Source organism: Vanacampus margaritifer, chromosome 13, assembly GCF_051991255.1.
Source record: "Vanacampus margaritifer isolate UIUO_Vmar chromosome 13, RoL_Vmar_1.0, whole genome shotgun sequence".
In the NCBI taxonomy this organism is placed as follows: Eukaryota; Metazoa; Chordata; class Actinopteri; order Syngnathiformes; family Syngnathidae; genus Vanacampus; species Vanacampus margaritifer.
This window is the reverse complement of record NC_135444.1, coordinates 12673287-12698749: the sequence shown is the minus strand read 5'-3', so window position 1 is coordinate 12698749 and position 25463 is coordinate 12673287. Positions and strand designations below refer to the sequence as shown.

The following is a 25463-nucleotide window of genomic DNA, read 5'->3' as shown; positions in this document are numbered from 1 at the left end:
AAATCAGTTAGCTAGCTAGTTAGCTAGCTGTAGTTTGGGCTACTCCAACAAATTAGAAACACCCTGATAGCTAGCTGGTCTGTCAGCAGGATTAGGCAAGAAGTGTGCCAGTGATTCCCCATGAAACTTCATAAATGAAAATCGATAGAAGGATTTATTTTATTAATGATTATGGAAATGGGTACTCCTAACACGGAATTCAAATTGTTTAAGTCGATGGGCTTTTTTTTTTATGATGTATGTATATTTTATTAAATTAGGTTTATAGTGTTCAGATAGGTACAGTGGTGTTGTGCTAAAATGCACGGGAAAGTAGACCTTGAAATATGAATCGCATATTAAATCGCAATGGTAATATTGAACACATATCACAAACAACCATCATGAACCTAGCATGAATGTTTTTGAATCGCAAGATGTATTCTCGCGGTATTTGTGAGTTTACAAGCTCCCGAGAATCCATCTTCTACCGCTCCCAATGATTTCCACCGATCCGAACCACTGGTGGTTTGGACCAATCACGGAGCGACATTATGTTTGGGGGCGTGATATGCAGCTCAGCTGTGACAAAACCAGGAAGCCAGCGCCGACGCAGTGGCAAATAAACAAACCTAACATGGACAAATGGACGCTGCAATTAATTCTGTTCTCACAGAATTACTCACTGTTTCCTTGTTGAATGTTGAACAGCTAGAGGAGCTTCGTGCTTTTTTGGCTGGTAAGGTAAATATGTTCGTACTTTTTTCCCCCTTCGACGAGAACGAAGACATCCGTGGCCGTGATTGGTCAAAACAAACGTTTACAAGATACCGCATCGTCCAATCAGCTCGAAGTATTTTACAGAGTGCCCCGCCTTTCTCGAGCAAAACTACGCGGAGCAGTCCCTGACTGATATTGTGGTTAGAACTCCCTCGAGCGAACCACAAATCAATCTGGCAATTGCCAGGCTAGAAAAATGGAGTATCCATTGAAAAACAACACAAAAAAGTTATCCAAAGTTTTCTTTACGTTGCCAAAAGCAAACATTCCCCCCCACCCCGAGCAAACAGTGAAGGGTAAACACGTCACCTTGCTGGCCTGTTGTTGTCTTCCATAAATTAGAAGATGTAAGCTTTTATAGTAGCTCCTCCTGCCTGCGTGTTTATTACCCGGCTGCTATTGATATTAGGATGCAGTAGGGAACCTTGATGCATTTTTCTGTCAGCTCTCTTTTGGACTTTAATACGACTATAAAGCTTCCCGCTGTGGCCAGTGTGGAGGAGGAGGACGAGGGAGATGAGGGCTGCTGGCTGAATACATTATGAAGAAAAGGAGGTTAATATATTGTATTGGTATATATCACATCCAAATATGAGGCCGGGCCCCCCTCGGTTTCAATATCCCGCCTTTTAAAAGCACGAGTCAACTAGGGTCACATCCATCGGCTTTTACGGCTCTCGTACACACAACCGACCGCCCTCCCCCAAACTTGCTTTGCAAACACCTCACGCTATCAACATGTTGCCTGGTGCTCATTTGAGGGTAATACCCGCTAAACATGGTTCGCTTTTGAACCCTTGTGTGTTACAGTTTGGGAATATACGTGGTGGTTTGGGACTGGATGTTGCAGATGAGTCGAGTAGCATTATGGGAGCTTAGTATTGAGGAAGTGTTGGAGTGCTGAAGCCAAGAGTCAACGTTGTGTCCCTCTCATGTACAATGAATACAAAAATGATAATAAAAAGTCTACACACCCCTGTTCAAATGCCAGGTTTTTTTTTTAGACCAAGATAATTATTTAAAAACCTTTTGCACCATTATCATGACCGATAATGTATAGAACTCAATTAAAGAAAGAAAAAAACTCAAACAATGTGCAAAAGTATACACACCCTCTTGACTGGGATGTTTAGAATTAACATAACACATTTAAACTCATGTTAGATGAGAGTCAGCAGAACACACCCGCTACAACATAAAGTGCCTCTGATGAACCCCAATTAAAGCTCAGATGTTCTAGTAGGCTTTTATTGAATGTTACTTATTTTGTTTTTTGTTTTCTCGCAGAAGCCTAAAGATTCTGTGCTGACACTGACTGCGATTTTGAATTGTTCATAATTGCGTACACCACTTCCAAGGCCTTAGTTCCATTTGAAGTTCAACCTTCGTTTCAAAATAATAATAATAATAACACTGCAGTATATACACATGTAGGAAAATGTTTTATAGCCCAATGAAACCAAGGTTGAACTTTTTGGCTAAAAGGCATCAATGGTGTAAATAGTGTTTCAAAGAATACGTCTTTGACAGCGTTTATCAAAAGTGGGCATTATTATTTAATGGCACAATGTTTGATACAGCTCTTGTACCTAATGAAGTGGCCTGGGACATTACGATGATTCATTGGTTGTGAAAAATGGAGAACAGGCAAAGGAACTTCATTGGAATCTGAATGTAAATCATTTTCATTCATTTCATTTCATTCAACTTATTGTAATGTTGTACCAGGATTCAAGGTCATTTCAAATAATTTGGGATACAGATTTATATTGAGTCAATTTTCTTGAGCAAAACATTGACACGTGTGAATGATATTAAAATGTATTTCTGTTGTACTGTACATTCGTTCAAAGTCATGCAGTCCTTCAACTAAAAACAAGCTAAACATGTACGCCATTAATTCCATTGCCACCATCCACACAGCTGCAAGAAAATCCTCCTAAAATATATAAATATATATACATATATCATTAACATGTATTCATGTATTTGTTATACATAAATATAATATAATACCTTTATTTGTATTATGTGGTGTTGTGGCTGCGTAAGAAACTTAATTATACAGTAGTTGATATTTGCAATACATATTACATTTAGACATTATATTTAAGTCTGATTAAATAATATGTGAAAATAATATTAATGGGTGGGTGTTGAAGGGTAAATTGTACAATTACACTTGATATTTCCAATTTGAAACCAATGAATAGAAAATACAATAATAATACTTTTACTGATACTACTACAATAATAATAATAATAATAAAATATTGCAAATGTTCAGTTACTCTTAGAAATTGCAATTTGAAAACTAAGTAACAATAATGATACAGCTGCTGTAGTAGTGATATAATACAATGAGAATATTTATTTCAATATCTTCGATAAACACAGCTGATAGAGATAGTATAATGTTTGTTTTATTTTATTTTTTTCAATTGCATGTAGTGTTCTGTGTTTTGTTACATCTACAGTTATTGTGAACGCGCCATTTTAGTAAAATTATCTTGAGTAATATTCTGGTCCACACTCCTAACCAGTCGGTGGCGTCAATGTAGCATTTTGTGGTTTGCTAACCACCACAAATTCAAAAGAAGAGGAACAACAACAACAATGGGGTAGATGTCACGGACTTCCGACTTCCGGGTTTTACACATCAGCGCCGTTTCCGGCTGGCCGCGTTCCAACCCCGCACACCCATCGACCGGAACGCGCAATCGAGGGGCACAAAGGCGGAAGCGCAAGTACTGGGACACGGCCCACACGTCGCAAACCGGAAACGGGAACAAATATGATGGGTGAAAACCCGGAAGTTACTCCTACTACTACTACTACTACTAATGTACTAATAATACTAGTTTTTATTTTTTAAACAAACATTAAAAAAAATATATCATAAACACAGCAACTGTTGAAAATACTAGTATTAGCACTTCATGGTATATTGTACAAATTAGCTAACGATGACAACAACAATAATAATATAATTGGCTGTGTGTGTGTGTTTTGTGTGTAATAAAACGAAAGTGAGTGGTCAGGTGACGGTTAACAAGTTGGCTGAACTTTGCGGTTATTAGCGTGAAACGAGCCTATTAACGCCTCGTCCCCGCACACACGCGCGCGTGCGTTATAATGTGATGTAGCGTACAAGAGGGGGTCAGCTTCAATCAGGGAATGGTGAGAAATATCATTTGTGACAGTTGGAGCAACGCGGGCGACTAATTACCCAAATGGACAGGAGCTGTCAGGAGACAATAACTATTCCCTAATACAATTTGCCCCCCAAGTGCAATTTCATTTTCTCTTCCGTCGGGAGGTTGCGTTGCCGCCCGCCCGCCTGCCTCCTCTCATCTCTGCTCTGCTCTGCTCTGCTCTCCCTCGCTACGTTTCTTCTTCTTCTTCTTCTGCTCCATCTCCTGACTTCCGTCACCAAGGCTGACAGAGCTGCCCTTTGTGGGATTCACCTGCGGGATGCAACACTGCGGGATGGGAAAGGTGAGGAAGAGGAAGAAGAGGAAGAGGAAGAGGAGGAGCAGAGACGAGGTAGGTCTGCGCGATCCTAAACATCATCAATCGAAGCATTTATTGTTGTAAATATTTCCCACAAAGTTGTAGTGTATGAAAATTGTCGCGGGTTTGATTCTTTTTAAGGTTAGTCATAAGATGGCGGTTTTTTTTTTTGCTTGTGAGTGTATGCGCGCGTGCAGATGTCAATAAAGTGAAAGATGAGCTCTAATTAGAGGTGGTGGGTCAGCGGCGATGGCAAAGGAGTCACTTCGTGTGAATTACTGCTTCCGCCTTACACGGCGTTGCTCAAAATCGAACGTGGATTTATTTATTTTTGAATTTAGTTTTATTTATTTTTTTACAGACATGTTTCGGCACAATGCTTTTAGTGAGACAAAGCGAAATTTGGGGGCGTAATCAATTCAAATAATTGCTAACGCTGTTTTGGCATTATTTTTTGATAACCATGATTGATATTTTTTCATCGAACGTTATATGATATTGCTCTACTTCATTTTTTGTTGCTTATTATTAAAAGTGTTGTTTTTTTACGTACCAATTACGTAGCTACTATTTCTGCATCATTTTTTATGTCCACCTGAAATCGTTTTGAATTAATAATTAAATATAATAATTTTTGGATGTGTGGATGATTAATAGTTTTGTGTATATAATATTGTTGTTGCATTGTATATTATATTTGTTCCTATTTAGAATAACAATAACATTTCAATTAATAAAAATAAATCCTTCATATTTATGATTTTTTAAATTACGTTTTGGGGATGTGCAAAGCAAGATTGATTTTGTTTATGATATTGTCACATTGATACTGATTATTATTATTAATGATATGCCTAGATGTCTCGTATCTACTCGTAACGCATGCAGGTTCTTTGGCGCCCAGCTGTTTCGAGCGTGCAGGTGATTGTCAGTGGGGTGGATGGGGGGGTTTTGGGGGGCGTTACTGAAGGCTCCCTTCTCTTCTCTCAAGTGAAGTCAATTGGAAGCGACGACGGAGTTCATCGAGCTTGAACTCGCAGTCCCAAGCTACCTGAAATCTCCAATCAGTTGTGTAACGTCAAAGTGACGTCACACGTCACTGCGACACAGTCCGAGAAACGATCACGCCGCTGTATTCTCCTCCCTCATGCAAACAAACGTGAAAACCAGTAATAATAATAATGTTTTTTTTTTTTTTAATTCAGCATTCACATTTCATCTTTGCCATAATATATGAATGATATTGTTTGGTGATGCATGAGCATACAAGAAATAAAGATTCCTCATTTGATACTGTTATAGCCTATAAGTTTGATATCAGGAAAATAATAATGTGTACCTATTTTGGAAAAATGTGACATCCAGTTTACCTATGATTCAATATAATAAGTGTCTGTCAGTGGAAAAAATACGTATTTTTTGCTGATATATGAGAAAAGGTTGATTGTGTAGTATATAAGAAAATGCAATTATGAAAACCTGAGATATTATTTTTGCTTCAGTATAAGAAAAAAACCCACAATGGTATATATAGGCCTTTGCTTGAATATAATAAAAAGATTGATGATGGAGAAAAACCCGTGTATTATTACTTAAATATAAGAAAACGTTTTTTTTTAAACTTATCACCAAAACCATCCATACTGATCATTGTTTAAATTGGCTCTTATAAAAAAATGATAGTATAGGCCTGACGTTCCTAGTTGCGGGGGTCATCCTCGTGGTGGCCCCTGGGTTCCTCTGGGCTTCCTCTGGGGGCCACTCACGCTGCAGTCAGCTATTTATGAGCTCAGTGTCCCGCCTTTCCACCTCCTGAGGATGCTCAGAGGAGGGAGGGAGGGGTGATGGCGGAGAAGCCCTCCCATTGGCCCCCGGTGAGCCTGCGCCGCGATGACGTCACCCCCCGCCGCCCCTGCAGGACTCGGCAGCCCTGTCTAGAGCCTCTCCAAAAAAGAGCTCGGCACGGCCCGGCACAAGCGCGGACGCCATCCATCCCTTGTTGGACGTAAAGGAGAGAGGGGAGCAACACCAGCACGCCTCGTTTTGCTCTTTTTTTTTTTCTTCTTCTTCTTCTTCTCTTTTTTGACCACACGAGAGGGGGGAGTGCGCCCACCGTGTTGCGGCTGCGTGCGCGTGTCGGATCACGATGATGCAAAGTGCGGCGGTCCTACCCATAGAGAGTCCCGTTAAGAGTTTACCGGACATCCTGGGAGTGCCACTGCAACGTAAGGAAACCGATTGATCATATTTATGGATATATATATATATATATATATTGTTTTAATTCATTTGTATTAGATTATAGTGTTGAGTGCTGCACGAGGATGTGGATCACATTTGTATGCGCTGGTCCCCCCCCCCCATGTTCTTCACGCAATTACATTTGCAGTATTATTCATTCATATTGGTTTTGTTTAATTTATTTATTTTTATTTTTAAAGCACCGTAGTTTCAGTTCATTTAATTCTAATGTGCACGGCCTATAATTGTTTTGTTGAAAGGCCTTTGCTTGCGCGCTTCATTTTGTCCCAATGACAGCAAAATATCTCCCAAAATACAATTTGTAATTTTTTTTTATTTTGCTATAATCTCTTTGTATTTATCATAAAACCAAATAATGTAAATATTTCTGTCGTGACCTCATTCTGTAAAGCTTTACTATCAAACAGGCTGAATTAAAAAAGAACGTGAATCTATTTAAAAAAAAAAAACGTTTAGTATGTTTCGAAATAATACATTTTTAATTATGACATCGCTTTTTAAAACAGACTATACATCCTATATGTGGTGGGATTATGCTATTTAATGTTATAATTCGAGGCAGATTAAAAGATTGGATAAAGATCCTGCCACTCAGCCCCCTGCAGTGCCAACATCCTGCCTTTTTTTTTCGAGGAATAAAAGAGATTTCTTTTCCTGTCATGCGTGGAAATTAGGACAATGAATTAAATAGCGAAGGGGGGGGGGAAAAACTGGAGAAAATGGATACAATGCGTGTGCGTGACCTCTTGAATAGTTGAGGTGATGAAGATGATGAGGTTCAGTGTGATGATGGGGAGCGCAGTCATGGCAACCGATAGCAGATCAGAGAAAGCTCATCACCATTATTATTATTATTTTTTTTTTAAATAACTTGCGTTTGGAAATAGTCACTCACAAAAAAAAAGAACAATGTAAGATGCATTCAACACATAAAACATTCAACCGATTTTTAAGTTTAACGACTACTTTATTATAGCAGAGCTATTTTGAATATCATGACTGTTTTTAGAAAAACGTCAACAACAAAATAGCTGGTACGATTAGATTACTTTTTCTTTTTGTTGTTTGGCTCACGATATGTAAGAGAAAAAAAATATGTTGATTTTATGCGAGCCAGTCAATGTGCATGGCGACAAAAACAGGCGCGTTTTTTTTTCTGTGAGTTAAAGTAACAAATTAACTAGCGTAGTATTTATCTTTTTTTTATTTAGATTGGTGCATTTAAATATTTGTCACGGTTGCATCTTAATGCAACGGTCGCTATAATGGCGTTTGTTCCTTAAAACAAAACAAAGCAAAAAATAAAATAAAGAAAACCTCCGTGTTATTTACAACGTGTCGCCTTTAAAACGACCACGCACTGCCTCGAGCTCACCTGATTAAGAGAAAGTGTTAAAATGATCGACGTCATCAGCACCATGGACAGAGAGACACACGTGCCAATCCATCCCTGCTTCTAATCGCAATTAAAGTAGGTTCATTTGAATATGGATGCATAAATACTATGCATACGTGTGAATAACGTTTTTGAAAATGCAATTATTACAAACTGCAACAAATTGCACACCTGTTTTATGAAACTTGTCAACGGCTCGTTTCAAAACTGCCAATTTCTGCATTTTAGTCTTGACGTTACTCTTTGTTATAGCTATCACGATTAACTGTATCATATTTTTCCTGTTTTTCTTTAAGGTTATTGGGTTTGGAATCTCATATAATAAAGTGTAGGGAGGCTTTCAGGGGCATCGAGATTATTTTGGTCACATAGTTAAACTTTTCCCTCAAGGGCTGTTATGAATACGAAAATCATATACAGCATAAATATATACTCAATTCATATCATGTACACACATTTAAAAACAAACAAAAAACAAACAAATAATAGGAATTATAGAGCAGAAGTTAAAGAAAATACAAATATTTTGTCCAGGATTTTGATGAAAATAAACATTGTTAAAACTAGTGAAGGTTAAAAAAAAAAATCAAAATTAGGTTCTGAGAAAATGCACGCATGCTGTAGTAAGTGCGGCTACGTTTGTATTTTATTGTTATATATTTTTTTCTCTAAACAAATTGAATTTGAAATCATATAGTTTTGAAAATGGTGGCAAGCAAATATTTGAGTGAAGTCCTAAAACTATTGTCCACTTATATTTTGAAGTTATTTTTTAAAACAGTTTCACGTGAAGTTGACTGCAATTCAAGATTTTTTTATTTATTTTTGCCAAAATAAAACAAGAAACATGAAGTAAACCCACGCTTGGCTTTAGAGGCCCGCATCCAGGCATGCCTCCAGGATTTTTGCTCTCCCAGGGGCTAGATGTGGGTTTGACCAATAAGAAAATATTTTGTAAATATATTTTCGAATATCAAATAAAATGCTGGAGTGGTTCAACTGGGGTATACAGATTTTTTTTTTTAATGGGGCAACAGCCCCGGTGTTGCGCCATTCCTGGCCGCATTAAATAATATGGTGGACCAAATCTGGCCCCCGAGCCTTAGGTGTAAAACCCAGCTTTTAAAATTCCTCCAAGGGTCATACTAAATGTATGAAAAAGTATTAGAGGGTTATATACTTTTTTTTTTTTTTTAAACAAGATTTTTCGTATTACATAAATGACCACGGGCCAAAAGTTTCCCATCACAATTTAGCAGAACCATCCATGAATGTTACCAACATGATTCTTTGCCTGTTCATTGTTCACATTGTGGTCGTGCTGGTCGAGACTTATCCTCTAAAGTTTTGCATTTAAAGGGATGTGATTGCGATGGGTCAAATGCAGAGGTCAAATTTCCTATACCTGTGTGTACATGACAAAAACAAAAAAACGATTCTATTCTATTACAATCTACTATTTTCCCTCATGTGAGCAAAGCTTTGGAACATTCCTTTATGTTTTTCCATCTAAGAAAATCGGGGCGCCGATTGGTGACCCATCAGGCTTCTCTGTTCTGTCTCCCGCTGTTGGTCACTCATACATGTTGCAATGTTGAACGATCATCATCTGATGAAGTCTAAAGATCTTTTACGTGCAAATAAAGACAGCGAAAGTGATGGCAAGGAATGTTTAACGCCAAGGTGTGTTCCCCACCCGGCAGAGATCCCTCAGTGCGCCGGCTGCAGTCAGCACATCGTGGACAAGTTCATCCTGAAGGTCCTGGACAGACACTGGCACTCCAAGTGCCTCAAGTGCGCCGACTGCCACACGCCGCTGGCCGACAAGTGCTTCTCCAGGGCCGGCAGCGTCTACTGCAAGGAGGATTTCTTTAAGTCAGTCTCTCTTTTGCGCTTGCACTTTTTCTTATGACCTACTAACACACATGTTTTCTGAGGAGCTTCCTCAAATGGGCTGGGAGTGCATTTCATCTTCATTATGTAACGCGGATTGTTGCTCTTTATATAAGAGAGGAAAGCGGGCTATTTTGGTACATAAAGCCATCCAAAGAAAACATACAATGCATTATCCAAAAAGTTACGTCGTACGCGACCTACGCCGTTTTCACTTTACGGCGCCCGTGCCTCGTCCGTAGCACCTTCTTTTTAGTTAATTTCCTACAGTAATCACGCAATTTTAAAGTTATTTAAAGTTGTACTGTACCTCAAGCAACGGACGTCCATCGAGCAGGTCGGCTCGCCATCAGGCGCGTCACATTTTCGTGTTTATGTTTGAATTAGCTACGCTCTGCGGTCCGCCAGCGATGAATGTCCGTGCGGAAACACGAAATAATGGTTCCGGGTAATAATCTTCCAGGTTGCGCAATTTTTTATTTATTTTTTAATTAATCTACAAAGCATTTTTGATGTAAATGACTACTTTAACGGTGAAATCCGACTTAAGTTGAAATTGGGGTTACATCGCCAGCGTAGGAACGGAACTCGGCCGTAACTCGAGTCCTCGAGGATCATATTTTATGCATACTAAGTAGTACCTGTCCATAACCCATATAATGAATCTCTGACCCAATTTTTGGGTTCCGACCCACCATTTGAGAATCACTGATTTAGCGGATCAATTCATACAATTAAAACATTTTTTTTAATCCCCTACAATTGGATTTCTGAGGCACTAAATGTGTTGAATATTTTATGAGTTTTACATGTCATCACCAGACACAACATTTGGTACACTTGCACTATCCAATTGTTACTCTTAAATAATAAACTTCAAATTCCGTTTTTTTAAATTTTTATTTTCATTATATACATATGGAACTACTCATAATTTGCGCATATCAGCCTTTAAAAATATATATTAATGGCAACCAGGAGTGAGTTTTTAGCATAGACATTTGCAAATACATGAAATATAGCCACATTTGTGCTAATGGCATGTTGACATGTATCTTAAAGGGAAACAGTACCAAAAATATAATTTAGGTAACAGGACCTGGCCACCATTTTATAGTTGAAATATCAAATAGGTTTATATAATAATATATAATATAAATATATTTATATATTTGTCTGTGAGCATTATTATCTTTGTAAAGGCCACAGTTTTGTTTCAGCTCCCTCTGCAGGTGTGCTTAATTTTGTGACCTGTGTGCGTGAGAGAGTATGCTTCACCTTACTCTTTTACTGTCTCAGGCTCGCTGGTGTGATTTAGAGGCTCTCCTGAGTCAGTGTTTTATTGGTCCTCCTGAGGGTGTGTTTACTGGGAGCACCCTCCTCCTCCTCCCTTTCTTCATCCCCTCCACTTCTTCTGCAAACACATCAACACACACGCAGACACACACAGTGGCCGCAGTGCATTGATCTTCTCCATCCATCAACTTGCAGACAGGTCTATCGTTAACAGAAATGCATTCCAGTGCTGATTTTTCCCCGCTTCAACAGCTGGAGCTTCTATTAACGCAGGCGGCGCGCCATCACTCTTGACTGCAGTCGAGAGGAAAATACATACTGTGGCCGTCTAGTATGGGAAACTACTTTCATCTCAGCTGGTCTCCGTCGTTGCGGTCCTAAGCTGATGTTCTTTTTTTTCTTGCTCCCCGCAGGCGCTTCGGAACAAAATGCGCATCGTGCCAACAGGGGATCCCTCCCACGCAAGTGGTGCGGAAGGCGCAGGACTTTGTGTACCACCTGCACTGCTTCGCCTGCATCATGTGCAGCAGACAGCTGGCCACCGGGGATGAGTTCTACCTCATGGAGGACGGCAGGCTGGTGTGCAAGGTGGACTACGAGACGGCCAAACAGAACGGTCAGATACGATCGGAAATGCATTGCACAACAAAAATTGTGGCGGGGGAATAATGGAATGTAGATTAAATGTCATTTGAGTGTAATTAAATATTAGGCAAATCTAAACTTAAATCAAATTCAACACTCTAAAAACGGTTGGGTCAAAATTAACCCAACTATGGGTCAAAAATGGAACTTATCCTCGACTTGAGGCAATTTGACCCACTTTTGAGTCAAGAAATGTGTAAAACAACTCATAAATATTAGTCTGATCCTTTAATTGGGTAAAAAAAAAGAAGAGGTTATTTTGTAAAAAAAAAAAAAAAACCTCAGAAAGTTGGGTCAAAAGTAACCCAATTATGGATAAATAAAAAAGGACTGATTATGGGTCAATTTGACCCAACTTTGAGTCAAGAAATGTGTAAAACAACTCATTAATATTAGTCTGATCCTTTAATTGGGTAAAAAAAAAGGGGTTATTTTGTAAAAAAAAAAAAAAAAACACAAAAAACTTTGAGTCAAGAAATGTGTCTTTTAGTGTAAAACAACTCATAAATATTGGTCAGATCCTTTAATTGATTCAAAAATGGGGTCATTTTGTATAAAACAACCCAGAAAGTTGGGTCAAATTGACCTATAAAGTGGACCAGTCAATTTTTTTTTATTCATAATTGGGTTACTTTTGACCCAACTGTTTTTAGAGTGAATGTCTTATATATATATATATATATATATATATATATATATATATACTACATACTAAAACATGAAATTAAACTATAAATAAAAAAGAACGAATAAGCAGAAGAAAACAGTGTATAGGCTACATAATTACGTGTCCAAGTTAGTATTTCCCAACATTTTCTGAGCCAAAAATAAGAACAATCCCACGGCACACCCACCAAATAAAACTGTCACAATAAGTGGATTTGGGCTCCAGGTGGCGGAGTGTTACCGTCACTTACCTACGATGCAGGTTGGCGTGGGTTCGCTTCCCTGCCTGGGAGACCATGTTTGTATGTGTGCGTGTTTGTGTGAGTAAGTGGAAAAAAAAAAGAAAAAAAAAGGGGAAACAAAAGTGGATTCACAGGTTACTTGAAAAAGCTGCTGCCATCTAGTGTCAGTGTGTAGTCTGTCACTATATGTCACTGCCATAGAAAGATTAACTTAAAGATATTTGTAGTGAATAACTATATATATATGAGAGTAAAATATTCAGAGTAAATCTTACTTAAGTATTTATTATTATTAATTAATCAATTATTTAAGTATCTTAGTATTTTTACTGTGTACGAGAGAATTTGCCTATCCTATAAAAAAAAAAAACTATTAAAAGATTTTTCACTCAGGAAATTTTACAAGGAGAGATTTTGGCTACATTTTACTAGTTTATTAAAAAAAAAAAGTCACACAAAGGTTTAGGAACAAACTCACGACCTGCAGCTTGGGAGACTGCCACTCTACCACCTGAGCTATGCCACTCCTACATCATTTAAAAAAAACAAACATTTTTATTTTGCCGTTAAAAAAGGACAAACAAAAGAAAGTACAAATTAATGAACAAAAATATAAACCTAACATTCCAAATCCATCTCCTATCAAATACTTCCCAGCTCCAATGAAAATAAGAAACATAAAGGAGACACCTACCGTATATAATTTAAACATTTGTCCATTCTTATTTGAACAAATTCTCTCTTTTTTTTCATAACATTTGACAAACAGTCTTAACCAAAGACTATCTAGACAAGAGAAATACAATTCATCACAAACATAACCAACAAACACCCCAAAAAACAAAACAACAATCTGACAGACAAGCTAAACCAACTCCTACATCATTTTTGGTCTCTTGCGAGATTCCAGCTGTGTGTATGTAATAAAGTAGGAGCTGCATGGATCGGGGAGTAGATTGGCTGTCTCCCAAACTGAAGTTGTGGGTTTGTTCCTCAACCCTTGAATGACTTTTTTTAAAAAAAATTTTTTATTATCTTCCAAGTGTAAATTTGACTCTTTTTAGAGTGGGACCAAGAGTAAAATTTACTCTATATACAGTATATACTGTATGTGTGTATATATACTGTAAATATTAATGCCTAATTTTTGATGTAAAGTGAAACAACACTCAGAATACGTACGTTATCCCGTTCTTGGATTTATGTGCTGTACTGCGGTACTCTGATACACAAAATGCGCAAACGATCACTGACCTATTTGTCCTGTGGATTTTTGTTAGATGACTCCGAGGCGGGGACCAAGCGACCGAGGACCACCATCACGGCCAAGCAGCTGGAGACCCTCAAAAGTGCCTACAAGAACTCCCCCAAGCCGGCACGACACGTCAGGGAGCAGCTTTCTTCCGAGACGGGCCTCGACATGCGAGTAGTGCAGGTAGACGTCGCTACATGAGCCCCAAAATATACTGTCACATTTTCCTTATATGATCTCAGGAAGAAAAACAGTTTTGTTTCCTCCCTGGTCAGGTTTGGTTCCAGAATCGCCGAGCGAAAGAAAAACGGCTAAAAAAAGACGCGGGCCGCCATCGCTGGACTCAGTTTTACAAAAGTGTTAAACGTAGCCGAGGAGGGTCAAAGGTGGAGAAGGAGAGCTCGGCGGATGACGCGGGAATCAGTGACAGCGAGCTGAGCTTCAGAGGTAACTTCGCCTCATACTGCACAAGGACTTTGCTGAATGTTAAATTATTATAATTGTCATAAGAGAATTTAGTGGCATTTGGTTAAGAAAAAAAATTGTCTTTGTAATACAAAAAAACAAACAAAAAAAAGAGTCATAATTGTTGGGATAAAAAGCTGTAAACTATTTTTGTATTACACATTTTCTTCTGGAAAAATGCTATAAAAATGGGACTATGTTCTCAAAATAAAAAAATGCCGTTTTAGTTGTTGAAAATATAAGACTTGAACATTTGAAAAAATAATTGATTGTAAATTATTTTGGGGGCCCTCAAACAACAGTTCACAGTCCCCCCTTGAGCTCCGGAGACCCCAGTTTGAGAACCCGTGCTTTATTATACTGTATCTATCGCACCTACTGGCCTGATGGAACATTCCCGAGAGGGACTCGTCAGTGTCACGGCATTAAAGGACGTCGCAAAATTTGAAAGCGCAGTGCTGCGAGTGCGTCAGCCATCACATTTGTCTTTGTCTTGATTCTCTTGACATCTTTGTTGTCAGGCAAATGCGAAATGTGTTTGTTGATTCACATTGCCCTCACACTCCTCCGACACATCCTGCAGTCAAACACCGGATCTTAAGTAGGATGAAAACCAATTAGACAACCTTATAATATAATATCTTGCCAGACACTTTCCTTGGATGAAACTTAAAACTGGTGTATGAAATCTAATTGAAACTTGACTAAGTGCAATTTCTGGAGAAATTGTGTGGGAATGCTGAAAGCTGAATGCTAATAGCTCAATGCTAAGATTTGAATGCATGTGGAATGCTTATGAAGAAAATTGTGAAATAACGACCTCCTGGTAACGGAACAATGCACTTTACCAACTGTGCCACCGAGCAGTTCAGATCAGACTGTATCAGTAATGATGTTAAGTTATATGTATGGAGCTTCGTCTGTCCTTCCTTCCTTTCCTCGGTCTCTCCTTTGGTCTCTTGAAGTCTCCCTAATTTGTTGGAATTTAGATGTTTCTGGGGTTGGTGAAAGACTGTTGGTAACCCGCTGGGTAGTAGGTAATGTCTGGTTGGTGCTGGATTTCACTTTCCTTTCTTTGATCCTTCCTCGGGTCTCCTGACAACCTCAAGACTCGAGCTGGATTCTGAAGTATTCGGTTTAGGTGAACGGTATGGGATTCTTAATAGGTTTTAGGTGAACTAATGAATACACACTCACACACAAAAAAAAAGAAAAAGAAAAAAGTTATATATATATGGAAGTGGGCATGGAAAGTGACACTGAGTAAAAGTTCAATGTCTGTCCCATTGAAAATGAATGGGGAAAAGTTTATATTTAACGTTAAATTGTGCGAATACTGTAAGTAATGTGGAATCAGACAATAAATACCCCGGGAAGTGTGAATTTTTGAAGCAAGTTGAAATTTGAACAGTGTAAATCGTATTATGTGGGAGTTGTTTGATGCCAAAAAAGTGAGGAGGATAAAAATCACAATAACATATGTGGGAATGCTTCCAGCATTGATCAGTTCTTGCCAACCCCCCACCCAAAAAAAAAAAAAATCATCATAAATGATTTTGTTATGAATAGCAAGCAATGAATGAAAAACTTGTAAAATAAAAAATAAAATGTAGGCTACTTGGTAAGTTCAAAGTAACTCCAAAACCAAGCTAACTAAGCTAAACCTCCGGGGCTAGCTTAGTGCTAGCTAGCTGGAACGACAGAAAACATGGATGGACAACAAGGATTGATTTAAAACTTGACCAAAAGCGCCCCCCCCCCCCCCCATAAACTAAAAAGGAAAATATTTCCGTAGGTTGGACGGAGCTGCGTTAGCCGTACAATCTTGGTACAATCTGAAATGTGTTTAGAAAAGTCCATATGAGGCTTGGTAAAGCACTTTGGACAACATATGGTGTAAATAAAATGCTATAGTAGTGTACTCCATTTACCATCACGATCAAATTGTATTTGTCATTTATTGGACTATGACATGTTTTTCCAGCAAAAGTACAATAAGTAATCCATTCCAATTGATTTGGTGATTAAATGATAAACGAAGAGCCATCGTGGATTATACTGTAAATACAGTCCAGGCACTTTATCTAGGGTTAGGGTTATTTATTCTAAACCACTGTGACATTTTAATATTGAACATTAACGCTGAACTTAAAAATAGCAAAACAAAAACACTGTAGTTAATGTATTGTACATAAAAGTTAAATAAAACTGTCTAAAAACAAACAGTTTTGCATAGACTTTAAAGTTAAATACAACTGAACTGTACCAAAAATAATGCACTGCAATTGAAAAGTAACAAAAAAAAAGGTACTATACTGTACATAGAAATGAAAAAATGTACTGCACTTGTAGCTTGTATTTGACATCATCTGTCATTGTCAGACGACCAGGTGCTGTCAGACTTGGGCCACGGCAACGGGCTGTACGGGAGCGTCGGCGACATGACGAGCGGCGCGGTGCTGAACGGCAGCTTCTCGGTGGACGCGGCGGGCCAAGCGTACCACGACATCCGTGCCGGAAGCCCCTACGGTCTCCCGCAGTCGCCGTCCTCCATCGCCTCCCTGCCCGGCCACACCCCCCTCCTCAACAACTTGGCCTTCACCATGGACGCTCTGGGGGCGCAGGGCGGGCCGGGCGGCGTGGGCCAGGCCCTGAGGGCCATGGCGGGCGGCCCCACCTCAGATCTGTCCACGGGCAGCAGTACGGGCTACCCCGACTTCCCCACCAGTCCCGCGTCCTGGTTGGACGAGATGGACCAGTCCCAGTTCTGAGGACGGAACTTACGCAAGACTCTTTGATGCCATCACGCCAGCGGTTACAGAAAGCCGTTTCAGCATTTATTCCATTTCTTTGATGTCCTAAAGTACTAGTACATTCTTAGTCCTCACCAGTAAGTCAATTCAGTGCACTAGTACAATGACCATGTCAGACTAGTGATGTTTCGTCCACTACTCGTGCCACTCTAGTAGAACAAATTAACCTTGCTAGTTGACCACTGTGCTGCACTAGTAACTCTACTAGGCCCAACTATGCACTAGTAGCCTCTTGGACCCTACTCATAGTTAGTCCACTTGTGGTTTTGATCAACTAGTGATATGCAACCGTCCCACTAGTACGCCCACCAAATAAGCAGAAATGTCGAAAATATGTTACTAGTAAGACACAGCGGTTCCAATAGCTCTTCTACTAGTGCGCCATATTGTCTTACAAGTAAGGACAAAAAGAGTGCTAGAACATGGACTTTAAGCCAGATATTATACACACTTGTCTTATTTTCTACTACCACTACCAATTTTGGCCTACTAGTAAAGAACTGAACATTATTAGTAAACTACCGTGCTGCACTAGTAACACTACAAAGCAAACTAGTTGCCATGTGCCGTACTGTTTCCTTGATATCTTGCTTAATGTCCATGCACTAGTACACTATTTGTCCACACTAGTAGGATAATTACATGTTACTAGTGAGGCAAAACTGTGCACTAGTTGACAACATGTACTGTATTTGTCCTACTAGTATGCAGACAGTACAGTCATAGTAAATATGTGACTAGTGAGACACTGTCGTTCTACCAGCGCGCTGAATTGTCTTACTAGTGAGGACAAAGCGTGTACTAGTACCTTATGCTGGATATTTTTGATAAAATTACATGTACTAGTGCACTCTTGGTAGTCACTAGTAAGGAAATTCAGCACACTAGTAGAATACTAGTAATGTTTTTACGCTACTAGTTATTAAACTTTGCCCAACTAGTATCCATCTAAGGTACTAGTGCATATTTTGTAGTAGTAGAACACCTTGAAAAAATACGCACTAGTAGACAACAATGTGCTACTAGTGCTACTGTTGACATGATCAAATTCTACTAGTTGATAGCAAGCACTTCAGTACAGCACAAAATGTCAACTGAAGCAGTTTTGCCACACTAGTGTTGGCAGAAATGTCATGCAGTAAAAAAAAACCCTTACCAGTTAAGACGCAGTCATTCTATTAGTGCTTTAAATTGTCTTACTAGTGAAGACAAAGAGCGTACTAGTACATGGATGTTAAACTGGTCGTCAAGGATACGGAATAAAGGCCGAAACGGCGTTCGGTAGGTGTCGGCGTGTGGTGAAGAGGACACCTTTGAAGCCCACGTGAAACTCAATAGTGCATCTTGCAAATGCTGACTTGCTGATTGTGAACTTCTCCAAAACGGGACTGACGACAAACCACAAAGAGGCTCGGTCAAGATTGTCAGTCCGGAGGCGCCCGCATGTTTCTGACCGACCGTCCCGAGCCTTTTAGATGCACTTTACTCTCCTCGCCACTGAATTGGAGGAGGAAAGGGATGGCGAGGGGCATGCACAAGGCTGAAACAGTGTCGCATCGGGGAGGGAATTTTACAAGCACTGTGGCACAAGTGTTTATTTGAAAAACTCACATGGCCGTGTTTTTTTGTTTTGTTTTTTCTACTACGGGGTGGAGGTCGACGCGGGACGCTGATGTTTTCGAACTTGTGTATCTGTGGCTGCTTGACTTGTTCTCGTCTGTGTCGCGAAGTGTGCGTGCGCTTGAGGACGCGCGTCAGTGTTTTAATGTTCAGGAGTGTCTAGTGACAAATTTGAAATGACCAGGAAACATTTCAGTATTTAATTTATTAAACAAATGCACGGATGCAATGTGGTGAGTTTTTACGAGACGTGACCATATTTTCACTATTTTTTTAATTTTTTTTTTTTACAAACGCAAACCATTCATATGCTCTGATAACATGCACTGCCTCTATCAATTATAGGAAAATTAATGATTAACAATTGATTCGATGTTATGTTTTAAATATTACTTTTTGGAAGAGTCTCTCTCTCGCTACCTCTTGGAATGTTCTGAACTCCTGTTTCCACAATAGACTAATGCTGCCTCATAGTGCATGTTTATGTGCAGTGGATATAAAGCGCCTACACAAAACCCTTCCACCATTTAAGTCATTCATTCGAACTGGGCTGGCAGTGAATGAATTAATGTGACCTATAACATGTAGAACACAACTCAACCACATTACTTTTATTTTCCCTTCTGACTAAAAAAAATAATAGATACAAATGAATGCTGTGTAAGCTCTCTTCTACCTATGGCTTATGCGGTAAGATGGGGCTACGAAAAAGTCAGGAAAAGCCTACTAGAACAGCTGATGTTCTTTAAAAAAGTTTTTTTTTTTTAATTTAAAATGGCGGCAGGTGTGTGCTCCAGTTAACATGATTGGTTAATTCTGATCACATACACATGCCCAGTTGTAGGAGGGTGTGCACACTTGTGCAACCACATCTCAGTTGTTTATTATACTATTATTATTATTTTTTAAATCTTGTACAGCATGTAGGTCACATTAATAATGTAAAGCTGTGAAATAGGCTTAGGGGTCCCCTTTCTTTGACAATTCAACAAGGGTGTGTAGACTTTTTATATCCACTGTAGCCCAACTTCATTCATTTCTTTACACAGCAAAGTAGTTGTGACTAAATCAGCAGCACTTCCAAAAAGTCCCATCCATTTTGCTTTCGTTGATTCCAGTTAATTTGGACAAATTCATGAACTTTTTTTCCTCTCTTTCCCTTATTATTTATTGATCACATTAACATTATCGCATATGAAAATATTTATTATAGCTGAGGCCATTTTCGGGGGATGTTTGCTCCGAGGCCAGCTTGACCTGTTGAAACGCATTGCAATGCGCCACGTGCATCCGCGCCTTTGTTTCGACTGTGTACTTGCCTCCGTCTGATCCGGGCTTCTCTTGCTAATCTCCTCAGTGAAGCGGGGGTCTATCTGGCTCTATCTGGCTCTATCTATCTGGCCGCGCCCGCTGTCATCCTACTTACGGAGGCCAGATGTGTTGTCAGCCTATTCTCCAACGGTCTGCCCTCCGTGTCACAAGGATTAGCAAACAGTGGCAAGGCCGAGATATCTTACAGTTCAGTTCGGGGCTTCGAAAGTAAAGCAGATATTTGTTGTTTTCCTACTAAAAGAGGAGCAATGGGTGTGTGAGAATGCTGAGAGATGAGGATTAACCACAAGGCTATTGTGCACTGAGAAGAGAGCACACATAACTATCGTCACTCTAATGTAACTGCCTGACTAATATATATATATATATATATATATATATATATATATATATATATATATATATATATATATATATATATATATATATATATATATATATATTTTTTTTTTTTTTTGCCAAAGTCAAATTTTTTGGAGGAAATGACTCTCCATAGTTTAATGCAGATGTTGCAAAAATGTCTCAAAGACAAAAGATGAGTAAGCAGGTATGTTATTAGCGTGACGATATAGTATTATTATTGTTAGTACTACTGTCGACCACCGCTTATAGGTGGTCGATCGGAACCAGGCTGGCCCACGGGTAACAAAAATCCAAGGGTAATTGACACCAATTAAAATTTAAAATGCAATGAAAGAGGGGGAAAAAATACCAATAATAAAATTAAAACCGAAAAAAATATTTAAAAAAAACACTGATAAACATCCACTACAAATTTTCTACGGGGGGGGAAAAAATGGTAAAAAATAAAAATAATAATAAATAAAATAATAATGATAAAAAATAAATAAATACGTATGCGGGAGTCAACTGTAATTTGGGAATATATAATGGCAACTCTAAAAATATCCTTCCTGTGTTGCTCACAGCCACTATGGGGCCTTTGAAATTTTGACGCGAGCGTATCTCAGCATTCAAACATTTTTGGGGGAAACTAGAAACGTCAATTTGAGTCAAACACATCCTGTCACACACGTTTGCTGCATTTCACATTTACGCGTTTTGCTTTTGTCGACTGAAGAGATTAATCAAATGATCCCTATTGTTCTTTTCCGCTCTCCGTTTGAAACGTCTAAAAAAAAAAATCACCACGGCTTTTCTGTCTGCGTTGCCTCAAAAGTTTGCATCTTAATGGTTGTAAATTGTGTACAGTTGGACAACGTGTTGATCGTCTTGTTTCATGAGTGCTATTTATTATTATTGCCATGTGTTTTTGAAAAAGATGTAAAGGAGAGCACTGAATTTATTCATTTATGCCTTCTGTGTAATGGTATGAACTGTGTACAGTCAAATCTATATGAGGAAAATAAAGATGGATTGTCTTTTGGGTTAAAGTCGGCTGTTTTGTCCTCAATATCCAAACATGCGCGCTTGTATGTGTTTGTATTATTCTTTTTTTTTCTCTCCGTATGGAAACGCTCTTTAGAGAGAGTTAACCCGCAAATTCATTTAGCCATCGAGAGCATTTACCACACACTTAGACCTCGATTCAATTGTGGAGATCCATTTAGCAGAAACAGCAGACAGTGGTGGGTCAGTTAACAGTGATTGATGCGCTCTCGGGGTGGGGGCGACCACAAAGACACATGACGTGACGAGGGGGAAAAAAAAAACACAAGTAGAGAAACAGCTGCCTGATCCTGTCAGTGTTAAAGAGACTGCAGCAGATTGTTGGAGCTCGCTTTAATCCCCATGCTGTTAACTAATTGTGCAGCGCTTTGTGAAATATGTGTTAATAATCTCTCTAGGCAGGAAGATCTGTAAACATGGCCTATCCAAACTAGCAGTCACTGAGTACTATTTAATTTAAAGTGTTTGTGATGAACCCCAAATAAATTTCAGTTGTTCAAGCAGGACTTTCTACGGAGGAAGATTAGAGTAGAGAGAGATAGAAAAAAGGTTTGTCAGGATTCTCATTTTAAATTCAGAATTCTGACTTTAAAGTGAAGTCAGAATCCTGCCAACCTTTTTTTTCCTCTTTTCACTGGCCCTAATCCTCTTCCGTACTTTCCTCACATTTTTTGGAAGCCTGAAGGATTGTATTCGATTTTTAAAATCTAGAACTGTTCCTAATTCATTTCACCTTGTCGAAGTCTTCAGTTCCAAATGAACAAAAAAACTTTATGGTATGGCGTTCTTTTGTTCATGTGCAATTTTGTATTTGTGACAAACATCTTTTAGAATTAAAAGTTAAACTACAGCCCCCTAAAGAAGTCACGTGTTTTTGAAAAAATACCCCCAAAAAAGCCATAAGAAGAAGATGAGCGATTGTTGTCACATGTAGCAAACAGCCAGTACTTGCCAGAAATTCCTGCAACCTCCATGTTGCTGTCAGCCTCCCTCTTCTCGTCTTTCCATCAATTTTGAAGGGACGTCCGGTTCTTGGTAGTCGCTGTTGTGCAGCCATATTTTCCCCATTTGATGTCTCCACTGTGTTCCGATTTAATGTCTTGAAAACACTGCAGACGTGGCTTGTGGTTGTAAGATGTGATGACAAGAATGTCAGAAAAAGCCCACTAGAACATCAGACATTTGTTTATCTTATATAAAAAAAAAGCCTGGCATTTTGAACAGGGGTGTGTAAACTTTTTATATCCACTGTACTGTCAAGTCATTTGAACTGCTACAATCATTTTTACCCTTTTTTTTCTCTTCCTGTGGTGATTCTATTCTGCTAAGAAGAACGTATAGAATCACAATGAAATTACACCCCGGCATGCATCTATAAGCTCATCTGTATGCTGCAATGTCAAGCATTAGTCTGAGGGCGGGCCAAAGCAAACCCAAACTTAAGTGATATTGATTTGGTGTGTTTTAGCTATTCCTGTTGCATTATACAAACAACAACAACAACAAAACGTAGAGTCAGCTTAGTTAAAGTTTGCATAAAATGTTACAAATGGAGCTGATTTTTATTTAAGCATTGATTGCCTGGACTATGGTCATTAATGGATGGGCTCTAATAGTAGCGCCTTACAAAGATAAAAAGCCACACGGACAGTTAGGATAATTTACACGCCACTTACAGCACTAGTATACAAATAAATCTGCGGCAACTCCACCAGCGTTGCTTTTGAGAAGATGACAAACGCAAGCACAAATGCCATTATCATCGATCGCCAGGCTTTTATTACTAACTTTCTAAAGGGAAAGTCTTTTTTTTTTCTTTTTTTTTTTTTACAGATGAACAAATTAACATGCAAAACAGACATGATTTGTTTTGGCCTGAGAGTCAGTCTAGCAGCTCTACGACCAGACTTTTTTTTTTTTCTCTTCTATCAAGTGAACAATGATGTTCAGCGTGATGGAGTGAGTCTTAAAGAGAGCAAACAGAGGCCTCTCAATGACACCCTCAAGGTTGTGAGCTCGGTGCTGTTTTAATGTGAAACGGGCTTTTTTTTTTCCCCACTCAATAATATCAGCAGTGTGTTAGAGCACCAGAGGAGGCGGGGCCACGCGGGCGAGGAAAACATGACAAATATGGAAGGAATGATATTTGTTCAGTGCCTTTGAATGCATGTATTGTATTAACAATGGAACCTTTTTATCCAAAGGAAATAAGACAAATCATTAAACCCTTTACTAACAATACAGTTCAATCATTCTTAACTCTCATTGAATATGTTTGCTGAATTTCATAATTATAAATTAATTCATAATTCCCAATGGTACGAGACCACACAACAAATTCAGCCACAGTCTGGTACATGCTTGGTTTAAACTTTACTTGTGGCAGCTAGAGCGACAACACTTCCTGATCCCCTATCAGCTGACTAAACCACTAACCAATCAGAAGCTAGCATACTTTAGGTAAATGCAAGTGAACGACGGAGAGCGACAGATTCGACACATCAACTTAGCTACTTGTACAAAAAAAATACCGAAATGTATGAATGTGTAAATAATAATTCTGGAAACATAAATGTACAAGTAAATATTTATTTTAACAAATTTGCCACTTTATAAACTCGCAAATTAGCCACTCTATAAAGTGGCAAATTTGTGACTTTATAAAGTGGCAAGTTTGAAAGTTTTTCCCCGGTAATATTGCCCCCACCCTCTAAAAAAATATATATTTACACATGGCCCAAATACGCCGTCGTACTTTCAAGCATCCCACTGAGTATTTTTGCTGTTTTCTATGTGTAGTTAGGCAAACAAGCACTGACATTTAAAAGCATCAGTAAATATTCTCTGAAACAATAATGTGGTTATAAAGACAAAAAGTGAAATGTGTTTTAACAAAATACAGGTACGGTGGTTTAGTGTGGAGAGGGAGGGAGCTGCGGTGCCAAAAAAAAAAGAAGCTGAGAGGAAAATTGAAGGCCCATAATGGAAACATAATGGGCTTAGTGTCAGAGTCTTGCAGACGGGCTGAGGGGGGCCGCGTGGCTGCCGTCACCCTCTCTTAATTCAAGCCGGTATTACAGGCTTTAGGACGGCACAAGAAGAAGCCCCCAAACAGGCTTTAGCAATACACCCGCTGCCTAATGGCTGCATGTGGATGGAATCCATATGAATGACATGATCACGGAAACTCTCCGTGAGAGCGTTCGCCGTCATGCCCCGGAATACTGAAAAGCTTTTTAACTCACGTGAGGCTTCTTTCGTCGTTTCTTCTTCAGATTTCTTAGAGGGACATTAGATGTATTTATAGAGAAGGGCTAGACTTGTGTAAGAGGAGGTTGTGAGAAACAGAGGTCACGGCATGCATGCAAGATAAAGACAACCCCCCCCCCCCATCCTCCCAGAACCGACGCAAGACAAATATCAAATGTGAAATGAGCGCAAACGTTGGCTGTGAGGGTGAGCGTCAGACTCCGAGCAGACATGTTGAGACTGTTATCTAACACCTCCAATCAGGCCAGATTGACAGCTGAGTTAAACACCAGCGACGAGGGGCTAGGGGGAGGGGGGGGGGGGGCATGACAGTGTGCTAGAGAGAGGAGGATTAAGCTGTGCCCTCTCGCCACTGTACATATTGTGTATTTGCATCTTCATCAGGAAGCTGTAGTTAAGAACTGCAATCCAGATTTAGTCTATTCTCATCTGTGCGCGTGTGTGTGTGTGTGTTGTACTGATCAGACCAGCTTGACAAGTAAAGTAGATTTGGATGTGCACCATGTGCTGGTTATTTCGGCAGAACATCTGGATGGCTCCTATATGACATACAATTCCCTTTGTGTAGTTAAAACAATGGCGTTACAGTGGATGTCAACAGTCTACACACCCTTGCTCAAATGCCAGGT

At 39.2% G+C, this 25463-nt stretch overlaps 1 protein-coding gene and 1 long non-coding RNA gene across 7 annotated transcripts; one reads left to right on the top strand and one right to left on the bottom strand.

Moving 5' to 3' along the window:
• The first annotated feature begins 209 nt into the window (after positions 1-209).
• Positions 210-20557, top strand: lhx4 (LIM homeobox 4). Of its 6 annotated transcripts, XM_077584472.1 has the most exons (9): positions 210-718; positions 4197-4305; positions 5131-5193; positions 5264-6497; positions 9634-9805; positions 11533-11735; positions 13953-14107; positions 14200-14371; positions 16772-20557. In XM_077584472.1, the coding sequence occupies exons 4-9, from the start codon at positions 6419-6421 to the stop codon at positions 17158-17160; spliced, it is 1170 nt and encodes a 389-aa protein (XP_077440598.1). In that variant the 5' UTR covers positions 210-718; positions 4197-4305; positions 5131-5193; positions 5264-6418; the 3' UTR covers positions 17161-20557. The 6 variants fall into 6 exon arrangements, with proteins under 6 accessions (XP_077440598.1, XP_077440602.1, XP_077440599.1 ...); XM_077584476.1 differs by lacking the exon at positions 5131-5193 and having other exon boundaries at positions 6090-6497; XM_077584473.1 differs by lacking the exon at positions 5131-5193.
• Positions 8729-10258, bottom strand: LOC144062776 (uncharacterized). Its single transcript, XR_013296444.1, has 2 exons — positions 10134-10258; positions 8729-9784 (listed from the first exon to the last, which is right to left on the bottom strand). It is a non-coding gene; the product is annotated as an uncharacterized LOC144062776 (long non-coding RNA).
• Positions 20558-25463: the final 4906 nt, after the last annotated feature.